The sequence below is a fragment of the Syngnathus acus genome, chromosome 13 (genome assembly GCF_901709675.1).
Source record: "Syngnathus acus chromosome 13, fSynAcu1.2, whole genome shotgun sequence".
In the NCBI taxonomy this organism is placed as follows: Eukaryota; Metazoa; Chordata; class Actinopteri; order Syngnathiformes; family Syngnathidae; genus Syngnathus; species Syngnathus acus.
In genome coordinates, this window is record NC_051098.1 from 16,668,560 (window position 1) to 16,683,797 (window position 15,238).

The 15,238-nt window shown below is 49.6% G+C and overlaps 3 protein-coding genes across 7 annotated transcripts in view; 1 reads left to right on the forward strand and 2 right to left on the reverse strand.

The window, feature by feature from the left end:
• The window catches only part of LOC119132463 (transcription regulator protein BACH1-like), a 32,731-nt gene extending 28,090 nt beyond the window's left edge, over positions 1-4,641 (reverse strand). For 3 of the 4 annotated variants that reach the window (XR_005099883.1, XR_005099882.1, XM_037267780.1), the window contains exons 1-5: positions 4,512-4,641; positions 3,098-3,346; positions 2,046-2,990; positions 1,778-1,984; positions 1,493-1,697 (exon numbers count right to left, since the gene is read on the reverse strand). Coding sequence is in view for 2 of the 4 variants with exons in the window: in XM_037267780.1 (XP_037123675.1) it covers positions 1,509-1,697; positions 1,778-1,984; positions 2,046-2,990; positions 3,098-3,334 (1,578 nt within the window). In the remaining 2 variants the exon portion in view is untranslated. Of the gene's footprint in view, positions 1-996; positions 1,698-1,777; positions 1,985-2,045; positions 2,991-3,097; positions 3,347-4,511 lie in introns of those variants that run through there. The other variant, XM_037267778.1, reaches the window with a different exon arrangement.
• Positions 4,642-4,711: 70 nt separating this feature from the next.
• Positions 4,712-9,149, reverse strand: usp16 (ubiquitin specific peptidase 16). Of its 2 annotated transcripts, XM_037267776.1 has the most exons (19): positions 8,865-9,149; positions 8,733-8,810; positions 8,456-8,655; positions 8,284-8,387; positions 8,052-8,164; positions 7,771-7,985; positions 7,605-7,700; positions 7,372-7,502; positions 7,202-7,289; positions 7,031-7,112; positions 6,871-6,962; positions 6,737-6,790; positions 6,379-6,528; positions 5,774-6,308; positions 5,549-5,643; positions 5,371-5,457; positions 5,156-5,297; positions 4,919-5,071; positions 4,712-4,883 (listed from the first exon to the last, which is right to left on the reverse strand). In XM_037267776.1, exons 2-18 carry the CDS (start codon positions 8,791-8,793, stop codon positions 4,956-4,958), a joined length of 2,361 nt encoding a protein of 786 aa, XP_037123671.1. In that variant the 5' UTR covers positions 8,794-8,810; positions 8,865-9,149; the 3' UTR covers positions 4,712-4,883; positions 4,919-4,955. The 2 variants fall into 2 exon arrangements, with proteins under 2 accessions (XP_037123671.1, XP_037123670.1); XM_037267775.1 differs by having other exon boundaries at positions 4,768-5,071.
• An 86-nt stretch (positions 9,150-9,235) lies between these two features.
• rwdd2b (RWD domain containing 2B) lies at positions 9,236-11,090 on the forward strand. The gene is made up of 4 exons (XM_037267783.1): positions 9,236-9,781; positions 9,862-9,929; positions 10,030-10,389; positions 10,500-11,090. The coding sequence occupies exons 1-4, from the start codon at positions 9,530-9,532 to the stop codon at positions 10,741-10,743; spliced, it is 924 nt and encodes a 307-aa protein (XP_037123678.1). The 5' UTR covers positions 9,236-9,529; the 3' UTR covers positions 10,744-11,090.
• The last annotated feature ends 4,148 nt before the right edge of the window (positions 11,091-15,238 follow it).

Consider the following 15,238-nt stretch of genomic DNA (forward strand, 5'->3'; position numbering starts at 1 on the left):
GGCATGAATGAGGCCGCGGATTAGCAGCCCCTGACCTTGCCATGTCGCGCAGCTGCTGATGCTGCTTCTTCCTCCTCCTCCTCCTCAAATCAAGCCTCAAAGAGCGGATCATCGTGCGCTCTTCCTTTGATGCAGCGAAACGGTGGACGGCGGCGCCGGGGGAGGACCCCAACTGCGGCCAATGAGGTGACAGCGAAGGCACGTTTGACAAGCGCCATCTTGAGGATTGCGGCAGGTCGGGAGGAGGCGGGGCCGATATCTGAGCGTGTAATCCCTTTGACTGGTAGATGCGACCTCACTTGTCGGGACCTTCTTGGGTGGAACGAGAGCCCGGCAGGCTAAAAATGTTCATCACAATGGCCATGCAAAATGGGCAACGCTCCCTTGCAAAAGTATTGGAACATATGCAAGCGGCACAATGGCTTGTTTGCGACCCGCCAACGGCGGCTCTCTGGTTTGCACGTCGGTTACACTTGGTAATGGAGCTTATTTGAGCATATACGGACCGTTGCCGCTTTACAGTGCTCGTTTGGTTTTCAACATAAGGATCAAAGCAAATCTGGCCTAAACAGCAGAACAGGCTGTTCAAGGGAATTCATTGTATTTCTATTCGTCACTTTCAAAGGCTGCATCCTTATTTTTAAGTTCATTTGGTGTTAAAAAGAAGACAAGAACTAAGAATTCAATTGAGTTTAGGAGGGGAAATGATTTTCAAAATTGCATATCATATATTTTTACCTCACATCTTCTTATGTTTGCCTTTCTTAAAAAGGTGACAATGTTTTCACTTCCTTCAAGTGACCAGAAAAAAATCCACATGATATCAGAGTAGTATCCTATTTACAAATCCATAGTTTGGAAGAAGGGATTTGCCACCCTGAATGATGAGCCAGTATTTCGGACATTCTTGCACCCCTTTCCCATCTCCGACCCATGAGCAATGCAATTGCTGACGTCTACCGCCCCCTAGTGGCAAAGCTAGCACACCACCGCGGATTTTGATTGCAAAAGAAACCATTTAATAGAAAATTGTCGTCAATATGGGCTCTGGGTTAATGTGCAACAGTGCTTTAGAATGAAATGCATAAGGCACCATTTGCATGACAGAGCATCAACAATACCGTTACGGACGATGCGCGTTAGCAGTGACAGTATCATGATATAGAAAAGTTCCGTTAGCGCTTTGCATATTCCTTTCGAGAATTACAGTCATATAATACTTGATGATGGTGATAAAAACGAGTTAGGGGGGGGGACGTGTTCAAGTGCAGGTTCAGGGATCAGGGTGAGTCTCTTCCCTGAGAAATCAAACGACGGATAGGCATCCTGTGTGGTTAGGAACACACTGGGAACGTTGCTACAGTTCAATTCCCATCTAGATTGAGGTTCATTCAAAATGCCACATCCGTGTGGGCGTGACTACAGTTTGGCATACTATAAAAAGGTCCTTGGACACAAGGTGAAGTACATCCAGGGCAGGCTCCAAACTTACCGCTTTAAATCCGCCTTCACGCCTCTTTCTGCGGCGACGCCGGCGAGTCGGGGGCCGACAGCTTGGCCAGGAAGTGCAGGCGGTCCTGGTCCGAGGCGGGCTCGGCGCTGACGCTCTTGCACAGCCTGCAAAGACTCTGGCGTGTTTCCTCCAGGTTCTGCTCCAGTTCTGCACGCTCCTGAAGTAACTTCTCCTTCTCGCTTTTCTGCGCGAAGAAAATGCAGTTGAAATCAAGCGGCAATATCGAATGGAAAAAGGAAAACAAAAAAGGGGCAAGAGACTTACTAATGTTTTGATGTCACCGTCGAGATGGTGTATGCTGTCCATCTTCCTCTTCCGGCATCGTTGCGCCGCCGCGCGATTTTTGCTCCGGCGCCGGACGTCATGAACAAAGTCCAGCTGCTCGGGCGTCATGGAATGGTGCTTGAGAAGCTGCTGGAAAGCGCTGCGACTCAGCGCCGAGATGTGCTCCACTGGGAACGGCAGCTGAATCTGCAGAGGAGCGACAGCGGGTCAGTAGGGTTCCCCAAAGTTGTCCCGACGCGACGCCCACCTCGGCCGCTCTCCTGTTGGTGGCCTCCGTATCGCCGTCCGTGTCCACGTCGGAGTCATCCCCAGAGTTGAGCGAGGAGATGCAGGGGCTCTTCTCCGACTGGGACGGAGCGTCGGCGCACGGGTTCGACTCGTCGGCCGATCCCAGCTCCCTGAGGAAAGGACAGTCGGCCGGATTGGAGGTCAGGTCCAGCTGTTTGAGCCAATGGAAGTCCGAAGGGGATTTCTCCAGATCGCTCCTGTCCGAGGGGGGCGCAGCCTGAGCCGGCGCGTACAGGTCGGACCAAAACCCCTTGGCCAGATGCTCGGCCACTTCCCGCTCATCCTTGCTTCTCTCAGAGAATCCCTCATCCTCGGCCGCCCGCTCCAAGAGGCGAGCGCCGGGACAAGAAACGAGGCCGCAGTCCTCGTCGAGTCCCTCCCCGGGCTGCATCCCGTCGAGCGGATCCACGGGCGCCGCCGACAGCTCGCACGGCAACTCCGGCTGGCTTTGAGCGCAAACGTCATCGGAGGCCGAAATGTCCCCGGCGCACAGCTGCGAGGCGTGCCCCGCTTTGGCCGGATCGGCCAGCGACAACATTGGACACGCGACGTCGGCCGACAAATCCGGGGATAACGACGACATCTGCGGCCCGCAGGTTTCCAAGCACAAGTCGCGGGTCGGAGCGCCCGATGGGAACGGCGGCAGGGGTTCCGAGCGCAAGTGGCAGGTGCCCGGCGGCGGCGGCGGCTTTGCCTCGCCGCCTTGACAGCAGCGCCTCCGCTTGACATCCTGCACTTCTGGCTCGCAAAACTTGGGGATGAGGAAATCGAAGCATGCCGACTCCAGGTTGCGAAAGCCCAAGAATTTGGCGCAGCTTTGGATCTGGTGGATGTTTTCTTTAGTGAAGAGCAACTTGGAGGTGTAGGCGAACTGGAGCAAAGGTTCAAAGCCCCGCACTGTCACCTGGGGCAAAAGAGGAAGACGATCCGTTGGGTATCACTGACGTCCGTTGGGCGCAGGCACACCCGCGAGCCGAATAAAAATCGGACGGAGCGAGTTCCCAAACTGACCTCATCCGGCAGGGCGACGACGGCGTTGTGTTTGGAGTCGGCGACGCAGCCGTGGAAGTACTCGCTACATGAGGCCAGGACGGCGGCGTGGGCCCGGAAGCTGCGGCCCTCCACCACCACGGTCACGTCGCACAGAAGGTCCCGCCGCCGCTGCTCGTCCAGGCACTGCAGCACGTGAGCGCTGTGCACGGCCGACTGGAAGGTAAACACGGACACGCGCTGGGCTTGGAGCAGCATGGTTCACTCGGCCTGAGGAGCGAAGAGGAAGGTCTTTAATTGCAGGTCTTCCAAAATCTTCATTCAATGATACCTGATGTCATGAAATATGAATTGAATTGCCTCCGTGGAAAATAGCACTCGATAGGAAATGATACTTGACAGAAATGGCAGCTTAGTATACTTGTGTAATTTTGTTGTTCTACGCAGAGGACTAAACTTTTCATCTCTGTATTATATTATCTGTCTACATGTGTTGCTCCATCGTTTGTGTTCAAATCATACTTATTAATAACTTACTCATAAATACTTGAAGCACTAACTCCATCCACCACAACACTGACGATATACGAAAGCCCATCAATGGTGTTTTGCATTGTTTGTTAGCATTAAGCTAAACTGACTTCTTAAGGCAAAGCTATGCGGTTGTTTGAAATACACAATGTGTCATTATGTTGTATTCATTGTAAACTTCAACTGAGAGTGTTCCCGAGTCACGACACAGCCAACACTTTAGTCATTTCACTGCCATTAATTCAACCATTATTATTCCTATTTGTGCCAAGAAAAGTGGCATGCCATGCATCTTCGTTTTCTGCCACCAAAATCCCTGCTATTCACCAGTTCGGAGAAATGCAGTTGCATAACAACAAAATGAGTTCATTTAAAAGCAACGCTGTTTTGTTTCGATCGACGACACAAGGAAAACATGATTTAGTAAGATGCTTCTGCGTTAAAGCTCAACTCTTTTTGCAGTGATGTCAAACACGAGGATCATAATATTCGGAACACTTCTCAGCCTCATATGCATCTCCGTACAATTTAATATCGACAAAGTTGAGCATTCGCTTGTCGAGTACGCTGTTAGCTGCCTTTTTAGCACTTTTCAACTCGTCGAGGGAAGTTCAAAATGCTGACTCATGTTTGGCCAACTTGGCCAAACACACGGGGGAGAGAAACAAAAGCTCAGTGGCGACAAACTCTTGTTTAACTGCACGGTTGATTCTTTCTGTCGACAAATGTTCATATTACATTCATCGTATTAAGTTTGACAACGTTTGGAAGTGATAAAAACATCGCACCGAAGGCGAGGCCGTTATCTATCGCTCGAATTTAAAGCGACAATATTGATGAAGTCAACAGCGAAGACATAGAAAATACAAGAAATAATCGATTCAAGCGTCGAATAAGCACCGACCTGGCGTGTCAACTCGTTAGCGGTACCATTTGCGTGCTCTGGGTCGAGACGAATGTGCCCATCCGGGACCAGTCAGCAAAAGCACAGGATGGGAAAAGCTTTGTGCGCATGCGCGGGGGGGGGAAAGCACACAATTTCACATCAACTGTGTTTTTATTGCATATTCATACAAAATAAACATGTATTTGCTTAAAATTCCACCCCGTCGTCCCCTGTATGAAATGATGAGTTTGTGTACATTTCTTTTTCTTTCTCCACAACTGGACCGCATGTTTGCACACCTTGACATGTTCCCATGAGTCTGAGAAACAGAACAGCTGTAAAATGTCAGCAGCGCTAAATGCCCTCTGAGAAGTCACCATGTGAGTGACACTGCGAGAAACCTTTTCTAATAGAGAGAGCTCGAGCAGCAGAAGGTATACAGAGGCACACATTTGATGATTGTTAGTGGACCCTCTCATAGAACAGGAGGTAGGCTTGACTACTCAGCACTCTGCTCTCGCTCACGGGCTGCACGCTGGTGTCGCTGATGTGGAACCACGATCCGAGAGGTGGATCTCCTAATGGGTTTGAGATTCAAACAGATCAGACCGTGTTTTATTACATCATCAGCAAAGATAGTGGATTCAGGTACGCGTTTTTACCCTCGAGTTTGCCGGAGGACGGATTGGAGTTCTGGGGTCGAACTTTCACAAAGGCCGTGTAGTGACCGGACCTCATGGTTCCGCTGTGCTCCACAATGCCGTACAGGCTGTACAGAATCTGTCGTTCGCCTTCTGCCACATTCTGCGAGGAGAAACAAAATGCGTCATCGTCGACTTCATAGGCATCGAGTTTCCGAGTGCAAAATCATCTTTACCTTACTCTTGAGGGCACAAAAAGGGGCGAGATCCAGGATCAGAGGGAAGGGCACATGTCGGTTCACTTTACAAATACTGTAACCGTTCTGGAGAATAGAAAAGAAAAGAAAAGAAAAGCAAATGTGGTCAAACGGCGCAATGTGCAAATGGGAACGTTTGTTCCTCCTGCCGCATCACCTGCTGAAATCTCTTCAGGTGAAGAGTGAGTACCGGTGGTGGAGAGGAAATGAGCATTTGCTTCGAAGCCTCCGTGTAGACGTTCTTCTTGGCTCCTAGCCAGAGAAAATGTTGTTTGAAAAAATAAAATACGGACTCGCCGCATCCCAGAAAAGCGGCAAGTCGGATTCATGGCCTCAAAGCGTTCGGCGTGGACGTAAACAATAACTCTGAATTTTTGCCTACCTGCACTTTTGTTCTTGCCGGCCTGCCATTTTGTGCAGCTGATGCAGAGCAGACTGTTGTTCTCGCTGAGGGTCTCCTCCTCCGTGAAGTGGAAGAGACACGACTCCACCGAGCACTCTTGCTTGTCGGGCGAAGCCCTGTGGGCCAAAGTCTGGAAGGCCAGTTCCGGGTCCTGGTTGACCACCGTGTACTCCTTGGCCTTTTCCAGCAAGGCGTCGTCCTCGCTCTCCGGCTCGACGAAGGCGTCGTTCAGGTCGATCTTCCTCATCATGTCCGCCAGGGAGTCGTCGGCGGCGGCGGCCACGGCAGCGTCACCGGTGCGCTGCGCCGCCGCCGCGAAGGCGCCTACGCGAGCCGCTTTGGACTGGGAGTTGTTGACGGGGTCGCCTTTGCGGGTCGGGTCGAGGGCGTTGGCCTTGTGTCCGGGCAGCTTTGTTTGCTGCGCGCAATCGTCGTCGTCGTCCGTTGCTTCGTCCAGAGATGCCAAACTGTTGAAACTGAGTCGGCTGCCCAGCTTCTGCTGCCGCTTTTCTTGCTGCACACAGAGGAAACAAAGACGTGTTACGGGCCTTGGAAAAGCTTTTGGATGGTAAATGGAGAATTGCCTTGGCTTGTTTCTTGGCCTGCTTCTTGACTTTCTTCTGCTGGTACTTGCTGCCTGCGCAGACGACATCTTCGCTCTGACTTTCCCGGCCGTCCTCGCTGGTGCCGCTGCTTTTGCGTGCCGTTGTTTTCTGGCTCCTCTTCCTGTACGCCTGGACCGACGGAAAAGCAGAAAAAAGAAGGAAAAAGACGAGAATGTCATTTTCATTTGTATTTTTTGAAGGCATGATTAAACATTTGCCATACGTAGGTCGAGAAAAAAGAGTGCTTTCGACTCCCGACCATTGCGTTGGATGATTGGAAGTAGTATTTGAAGGAATTCTGTCAATGGAAAACCAAAGCGCACGCAAGAATGTTTACCTGATCAGAAACCGGAAGCGAAAGGTCCAAAAACATCTCGGTGACCACCGACACCTAGCGAGAGTCAGAGGAAGAGGCGGCCGGCTGAGCGTTCGCTGCCGGTGTTATTTTGCGCAGCGCGCTGCAGCACGAACCGTTTGACACTTTTGACACATGATGGTGCTGGTCGTCTCGCCGCCAAACACCTGGTCCACAAAATTCTTGGGCAGCCCGTTTTTCTCATACTCTGCAGATAGACGACGACCGTGACGCTCGGCAAAATGAAAGAACATCGAGGCGACTACTCGCGCTTACCTTTAACGACGGATTTGAGCTCGTCTCCATCTGTGACTTTTCCCGAACGTTTAAGTGCCTCGGTGATGGCGGAGCTCACTCTCTGAAAGAAGCAAATCATAATTATATATATATATATTTTTTTCCCACTTTGCAATAGTGAGGTGTTGCGCTTTTCAAGCGATTGCTTACTTTGCTCTCCTCTGCCCTCATCCCGTCGAGCAGGTAGCGCAGCAGCTCCTGGCTGTCCTGCTGCTGAAATCCTTTGAACCTGGCCGCCCTGCGCACGCACGCGCGAGAGACAAAGGCGTCACGCCACAACAAATTTGCGGGTTCTGACGTTTGTGGCGGCCAGCGCTCACTTTTTACAAACTTGCGCAAACAGCTCCTGTGGCGTCACCACCCCCTTCTTGGACTCTTGGATTTCGTTGAGGAGCTGATTCATCGCCATGGTTAGCGATCCGGGCGGATCCAGTTCCGCCACAACGGGCCTCTGTGCTCACAAAAAGGACAATTGTTCAACTTGAAGTGATTGCGTGTGTTCATTTTTGGACGCAGAAATGTGTGATTTCCTTGAGGCGAAGAAGTCACGCACCAATTTGGAGGAGGAATCTGGTTTGACCCGGAGTCTGCTCTCGTCTTCGATCACCTTGTTAAGTGTCTGTCTTAGCATCTGCGTCTGAGAGAGGTTCTGCAAGAAAACATTTGACGACACCTCGCGAAGACACGGGTCCGATTTGAAAGGTCTTTGAAAAGCTCACCTGGATGACGGCGTTGAAGAAGCAAGTATTTCCCAAGTTGCTTAGCCCGCGGACGGGAACTCCGCAGTTTTTTTCCATGGTGGAGTCTGGCAACTTGCACACAGCTACTTTCTTGGTGATCTTTCTCTCGCAACTCTGGGCCCTGATGTTCTCCTTGTCTTCATCTTCTTCGGTTTTGAACGTCACGCTTTTGGGTCGCACCTCAACCACGTCGTCTTCGAAGAGGAGAAACAAATGTCACTATTGCGACATCATCAAAAGCAACTTTTTTTTGTTTTTACTTTTCTGTGCTTTCTGTGCATGCTCCAGCTGAGTCATCTTTTGAATGTTGTTCACCAGCTGAGCCAGCTGACTGCTCCCAGAGTACCGCACCTCATCGTCACACGCGTAGCACCTGAGCGAGAGCGGAGGTGGTGGCAATATTTTACATACGTGCAAGTCCAAATGTCCATTTTCAAGCAAGTCCCAAATGTGAGTGCGCCACCTCTGTGAGATGTAAATTGCTCCACTCACCAGACACTCCAGCTGTCCAAGCTGATCACCAGGCAATGCGTGTCAGACCTTGGCGTCTCGTAGTGTTTGATGGCATGCTTGTTCTTGGAGCTTCGGCCACATCCCTTCAAAGAAAAGCTTCTATCAAAGAGTTCTGGACGTCAAAACAAATCGACAGGTCACACGAACTCACTCTGTGGCCACATTTCATGCACATCCACACATCCACCGAGTCCTTTTCCTCCTCGGAGTCCACCGAAGGGTCTTTGATTCTGATCCCTTTTTTTGGCTCCTCATTTTGACAGTCCTGGCAACTTGTCCAATCAAAAACACCAGAGACCTTCTTGAGAACAGTTTTGTCTGTGCCTTTCCTAATGTGCCTGCAAACTGGACCTGTGAGGATCAACTACATTTGTAGAAACGTATCCAACGAGTCACCATCATTTGTGCGGAGATGGAAGCGTGCTTACCTGTCATTTCAAACTCATCATCCTCGTTGGAGCGTCTGTCCTTCGCTTTTTTCTTCCCCATGTTCCCCCTATTTTGCGCTATCACAGATGACGCATTTGTGTTGTAATGCTGCTTAAAAACAAGCCACTTACGTGATGATCAAAGTCGGATTCGAGCACGTAAGGGCATAACGTAATTCAGCTCCCTGCTTGAGGAATTACTTGACCACGTCACGCGTTCACTTTCGTTTACTTTTTCCACGAGACGCCAAATATGATCCAAACACCTCAGCAGATGCCCCATACAAGTACTCTTCGAGGACACATTTGTACACAATCCGCGTACAAATAGGCGCTGATTTGGTAGTCTAAAGTGAAGCGAAACATGTCTATGGGCTCGGATATAGAAGCGGAACCAAAATGTGACATTTTCTTCATGCAGCCAGTGGCTTTGTTGCACTTCCGGTGCGAGGCTTGCACGCTCAACTCACAAACAAGACAATTGAGCTCGCTCGTGCTTGTTTTCACACGTTTAGCACACACTTGCCCCGTATTTGTCGTCATGGGTAATCTCTCCTAAAGCAAGCTTCGTGTACATAAAAAAAATGATACATTAAAAATACCTTTTCCCGGTACGTTTTTCGAGTGCCACGCCAAAAATGTTCGGGTAGGCACGCCAGTTCACACTGGTGCTCCGACGTAAATCTTCCGGGTGGAATCGCGCTTGTGCGGAGTTTTAACGTGGACCTTTTGCCATAAAGTTGGGGAAACAAAATAATCACCGAATTTTAAATGAAATTCAAAACACACATTTTAGCATGTGGTTCAGGGAGTGGGCAGAGGCTCAGCTGGCAGAACTCGAGCTGCTGACAAGCATGTTCCCCACTCGGGAAGAACTGGAGATTGTGGACCAGCTGGCCCTCGCTGAGCTCCGGGACTACGTCGGCGCCGAGCGTACGCCGTCGGCTTCCGGCGAGAGCCCACCACAACCGGCACCATCTCCCTCTTCCAGACCCCAGTTCGTCATCAAGCAGAAGCTGGATGATGACAAAACGAGAGACGCGGAGGGGGTAAATAAAGTGCAATATTGGAATCGATTCATTATTCAGGTATCAATGGGATTTCATATTGTTGAATGTCATATTTATAGGTGGCCTTTATTCTCTCCTGCACGTATCCACCAGAGTATCCGAGTGTGGTCCCAGAGTTAACGGTTCGGTAAGATAAGAGCTCAGCCAATTGATTGGACAGACTTCCGTTACCTATGATGCATCCATAAGAACCAAGTTGAGTGTTTTTTTGTTTTTTTTTGCCCTAGTTGTTGCAAGCTGAGCCGCGCCCAGCAGGCGCAGGTCCATGCAGGACTCAATGCGCACCTGGCGGACACCTGCCTGGGAGAAGCGTGCGTGCTGTCGGCGTTGGAATGGCTCAGGGACAACTTGCGTGCTTTCGTTGACAAAAGCTTATCGGCGGCGGCGCCACCTCCTCCTCCCAAAAAGGATGTGGAAGCCTTCAGTCGGCTGTGGATCTACAGCCACCACATCTACAACAGCACCAAGAGGAAGAACATCGTGGAGTGGGCCAAAGAGCTCGGACTATCAGGTTTCAGCATGCCCGGCAAACCTGGGATTGTTTGTGTGGAAGGTCCACAGGCGGCTTGCGAGGAGTTCTGGTCCAGGTAACTTTGGTTAACATTTGGCTTTCCTTTTATTGATGCTTTTCAGGTTTTCCAAGAAACTTTGCAACTATGGTTCGAGTTTCCAACTAAATGTTGTCGGCACTGTGCAGAGTTAAGAACCTGACGTGGAAACGGATCACCATTCGACACCGCGAGGACGTTTGTCTGCAGGACGCGCCCGGCGTCCAAAGCATCGACTCCCTGCGCAAGTTCTCCGGGTTCGAGGAGGCGGCCTTCGACCCGCGCGGGAGCCGAGGGAACCACATGGACCTGGGTCTGCTCTACCAGTTCCTGCGGGAGAAAGGCTGCTGCGAAGTCTTCCAGATGTACTTTGGCGTAGAGGGGAGGAGGTAGTCCCCCGTGAAGCGCCGGCCGGGTTCGGGTGCCGAGCATTGATTGCGCAGCTTCATCACGTGGACAAAGCGGACAAACTGGACCGCCTGCGCCCAGTTAGCAGAATTCTAAATCCCAGAACAGCCGTTGCAATTAAGTCACCACACTTGACCAGAGATTTGCGGGGGGCATGGGGGGGGGCACATTTAATAGCACCGCACGCCCCGCGGAAGCAGCTCGATTGGTAAATGGTGACTGTAAAGATTTGATCTGAAGAATTATAGATAAGAAAATCTCATTTTCTTTTAATGAACACTAAGGTAGAGCAATCAGTGAGCACACTCCAATTAAAACTTGTGATTATTCAACGTGGGTCTTTTTTTTTTCTTAGTCACCAGTGACCGAGATAAGATGGTGGATCCGGGAGGAAAACGGCCACCAAATTGCACATTTTGGTCAAAGATGCTGACAAAATAATGGCGTTGCTTTTCAAATGAGGCTTTCAAGACAAGGTTTGATTTTGGAACCAAGGTTGTCAAGGTCACGATTTGAAGCCAAACTTACGGTTTTAAATTAGAGCATAAACCTGCTTTAGGATTTGTTAGGCATTGAAATCAGGCTTTTCCCAAATCAATGCCTCTGGAAGAAGGTCGCGCGTTGTCTTTTCGCCAGCAGAGGGCAGTGTTGAACAAGCGCGATGCTTTCGAGCAGCGTTTTTGGACTACTGTCCCTTGTTGTGCAGGTTATTCATAAGCCAGATCGATGCCGCTCCACAACACCTTCACCGGGCCCACATCAACATAAGGCTTTTTTCTTCTTGTTGTGACTCAACTCGAAGTCTGTGATCTGCTACTCCCAAGCAGCTTTGCGTTCAGGGCCGAATCTCAGAGTTTCTACATTTGTGAATAAAGTGAGACGCGTTTCTTTTGATACGTCTGGGTTTTCAATTTGGTTTTAAAGCCACGGTGAAATGTCAAATGAGGGTTTCAAGCCCATTATAGGGCATTAAATGAGGGTTTCAAGACTGTCAGGGTTCGGATTCCAAGGCTGTAACAATATCCTAGTATGAATGTTATCATGATGTAAGCTGTAGAAACATCCAAATAACGTGGAGGCCAAAACACAGTTTGATAATGCTCTCCAGTATTTTCCTTTTTAAAAACTTGCCATTGTTCTTTTTGTGTTGTTTGCCCCCCCCTAATTTCCCCATTACAGTCATTTGGGGCGTCTTTGAAGATGCATCGATAATAGGATCTCTCTGCTTAATGCAAGCAAATAGCTTGGCAAATGACTGCGGGAGGGAGGGAGGGAAGGAGCGCGTCCGTCTTCCATTGCTCTCCAGCTAAGCCCCCCTCCCTTCCCTTTCCAACCCTAAACTTCATCCATACACGATTTTCTGCTATTTTTCTTTGTTTTCAGCAGACAATAGAACACTTCTGTAGGTGCATTGGAGCGCTGAGGCATATAATTGAATTAATATGCTTGCACTATTTCAACACGGGGATTTCATGACAAGGGCTCTTAGTCAGCACTAAGCTAAACTAATGTAAATAGCATTGGCAAACTCTTGGCAAAAGGAAGAGTTTGCAAACTTGGACATCGGAATTGAGGACATCTCAGCAGGCAAAGCTTCCTCATTTCAAACCCCAACCAACCCTAATTTTCGTCTTTAACCTTCAACCAAGACCCTGACTTGTGACCTTTATTGAAAACTAACTGACCCTGACTTGAAACCCGAATACGAACCCACGATCTTTTCTCCAAATTGTATCGTGAAAGCCTAATGTTGGCTCCACACCCCAATTTCAAACGTGAACCCTGGTTGCAACACTCAAAAGCCAACGCCTGTCCTCAAAGCCTAATTTGAACCATGTGGCCTAGCAGACGACGAATCACACAGTGGAAACGTGTCATGAATTCCTCCCGAGTCAAGTCGTGATTAAAAAGAAATTTAAAAATCCATCGTTCTTTGCCGGCGCTGTCTGGAAACAGGGCCCCTGACACATCTTTGGGATTCTGGACCTTCACTCTCTCGAAATGACCCTTCAAGGTGAACTCTCGTGCCGTGAATACTAAGTATGGCGGGATTAAACATTTTCTCTCTTCTGGCGATGATCTAATCAGTTGTCTGGCCACAGTAATCCCCGAGGTTCGCTATCTGGCCGACCACTGGCTCGCCTGCCGCTCTGGAACTATTCGAGCTATTACCGCCGTACTGCTGCCGTTTCCACCACTTTATACGTGCGAGTTCCGACATTATACTATAACAAATCATCTTTCCCCATTGAAATGAACGGAAATGGCAATATTGCAGGCCCGCAAAAAAATATTACAAGTAGCAGCTACAATCTTGTACTTTAAAGATAGATAATAGAATGCAAAGAATTAAATACGTATCAATACTCTGGTATTGTGCGCCTCGGCCACCAAGGGGCGTAATCCAGGCCTTTTCACACAGCACTTGGTTTTTGTGCTTCACCCTCCAGCAGAGGTTTGAAGCCTTAATCCCGGTTTGGTTTGAAACACTAATTTGAAACTCCAACACTGGTTTTTAAACTCTAACCTACCCTTGAAACCCAAACTTGAAGCGCTTCCTCTGGCTTGGAATTCGAAAACTGAAGCGACCTCCACAGGAAGTCCAAACTTGACCACCGTGCTGTTAACAACAAAAATGTCTTATTAAAAGCCTCTTATGCTTGGAGCATTCAATTTAGACGATTGTTATTTTGGTGGCAGTGCCAGTTTCATCTTAAAAAAGAGAGAATTGTAAAGAGGGACACATTGCGTCCTGTTTGTGACAACAAGCCATGTTGATAACGTGAGCAGATTGTCAAGAAAACAGATTTGATTGAAGTGCTTGGAAACGCTATGAAAAAAAGAAGAAGCCCGCTTCGGCGTGAAATGGAATTAAAAAAACAAAAAGCACCGCTCTGTTGTTTCGCTTTCAACGGGAATGAATCTCAATCAAACAGATGCTGTGATATGCTACGGTTGTCATTCCAACGGAGGAGTTATCAGTCTCCTGCTTTGTGATATTGCAACTTTAATGAAGTCTCTGGTGAATTCTGTGCGGAGCAGCCACGATCGAGGTCTCCAATCCAAACAGATGGCACATTATTTATGCCACAGGTACGACGAGCGGCCTGCCGTTTGCCTCAAATGACTTGCTTCCCAAGACAACATTCGCCCGCCTTTCTGGAGCCGAGGCGAGGCGAGGCGAGGCTCCGGGCGGGCGGGCGGCTGCGCGCGCTCTCCGCATGGAGCCAAACACCGCGGGGGAGGGAGCTTTGTTTTAATTAGATCCTAAAAATACAATATGGAATAAATCAAACATCGGACGCCTCGTCCCTGGGCGGACTATTTCAAGACGCGCGGGCGGCGGAGGACGAATGACTTTGGAATACGACGGCCAAGTAGGGCCCCGCTCGCTCGCTCGCTCGGCTCGCCGCCATCCGCCCGCATCTCGCGGCGGCCTGATTTGCAAAAAGCCGATAGACGGACTATTTCAAGACGCGCGGGCGGCGGAGGACGAATGACTTTGGAATACGACGGCCAAGTAGGGCCCCGCTCGCTCGCTCGCTCGGCTCGCCGCCATCCGCCCGCATCTCGCGGCGGCCTGATTTGCAAAAAGCCGATGGAATGACCTCACGCAGCGGACGGAAGAATCGTCCCCGCGCGGATGCTTGCGTGTTCTTTATTTCCACATCATTTGATGCTTTGTTACGAGTGGCACTTTTATCGCGGGGAGCCGTCCGCCATTAGGCAAAGCACGTCTCGGGATAATGTCCCGCCCGCCCGCCGTTTCCGCAGATGAGGCGTGAATGTCGTCGCAGGCCGATTTGCGGAGCTTTGCCTCTCAGGGAGCGAGCGTCATTTAAAGCTACATTATGCGACTAGTTTAGCTCAAGAGAACGGCGGCGGAATCTCAATTTCATGCATGCTTTGAGTCTCTTATGTAATAGTTGCGATGGCATCCGTGTCACTTGGAAAGACGACATCATCTGACAAACTTTAGCTTCCATCTCAAACTTGTGCCGGCCGGCAAGTCAAAGGCAAAATCATCTAAACCCCCAAAAGTCGACTCTGCAGAACTTTTAAGTGGCTGCATTCACTCTCTGAACTGAGGCGAAACGTAAACAATTCATCCCGCAACAAGCGTATCGAGCGCAACGACAAAACGAGACTTCCATTTTCTACCTGCAGCTCAACATTGTCCACAGCTCAGTGACTACAAATATTGCCAAATGGTGAGAAAGTCAAAAAAGGAAAAAGTTCTACTCTGCATTGTTATTGCATTGATTGACTTGAAGTTGTGTAGCTCGGCGTAGCTAATCTGCAATTAAAAACACATTCATTCCGGCGCTCAACTTGCCATCTTTTCTTTCATCCTTTTTTGACTTGCTTTCACCGGCGAATTACACAAGGCAATTGACGTGCTCGGATGGTGAAAACAAGCGCAATTACGCTTAATTCCGCCTTGCAAGATGCTCACTTTGGAGCTTTTCCCGTCGCTGCA

Bases quoted from the DNA above. Each gene is read 5' to 3' on its own strand.
- rwdd2b (XM_037267783.1), top strand. From the start codon at position 9,530: ATGTGGTTCAGGGAGTGGGCAGAGGCTCAGCTGGCAGAACTCGAGCTG. The intron at 9,782-9,861 runs GTAAATAAAGTG...TCATATTTATAG, and splicing joins AAACGAGAGACGCGGAGGGG to GTGGCCTTTATTCTCTCCTG. The intron at 10,390-10,499 runs GTAACTTTGGTT...GGCACTGTGCAG, and splicing joins TGCGAGGAGTTCTGGTCCAG to AGTTAAGAACCTGACGTGGA.
- usp16 (XM_037267776.1), bottom strand. From the start codon at position 8,793: ATGGGGAAGAAAAAAGCGAAGGACAGACGCTCCAACGAGGATGATGAG. The intron at 6,529-6,736 runs GTAAACATTCTT...CCGTCGGTCCAG, and splicing joins CGCTTCCGGTTTCTGATCAG to GCGTACAGGAAGAGGAGCCA. The intron at 5,458-5,548 runs GTGATGCGGCAG...TCTATTCTCCAG, and splicing joins ACCTGAAGAGATTTCAGCAG to AACGGTTACAGTATTTGTAA.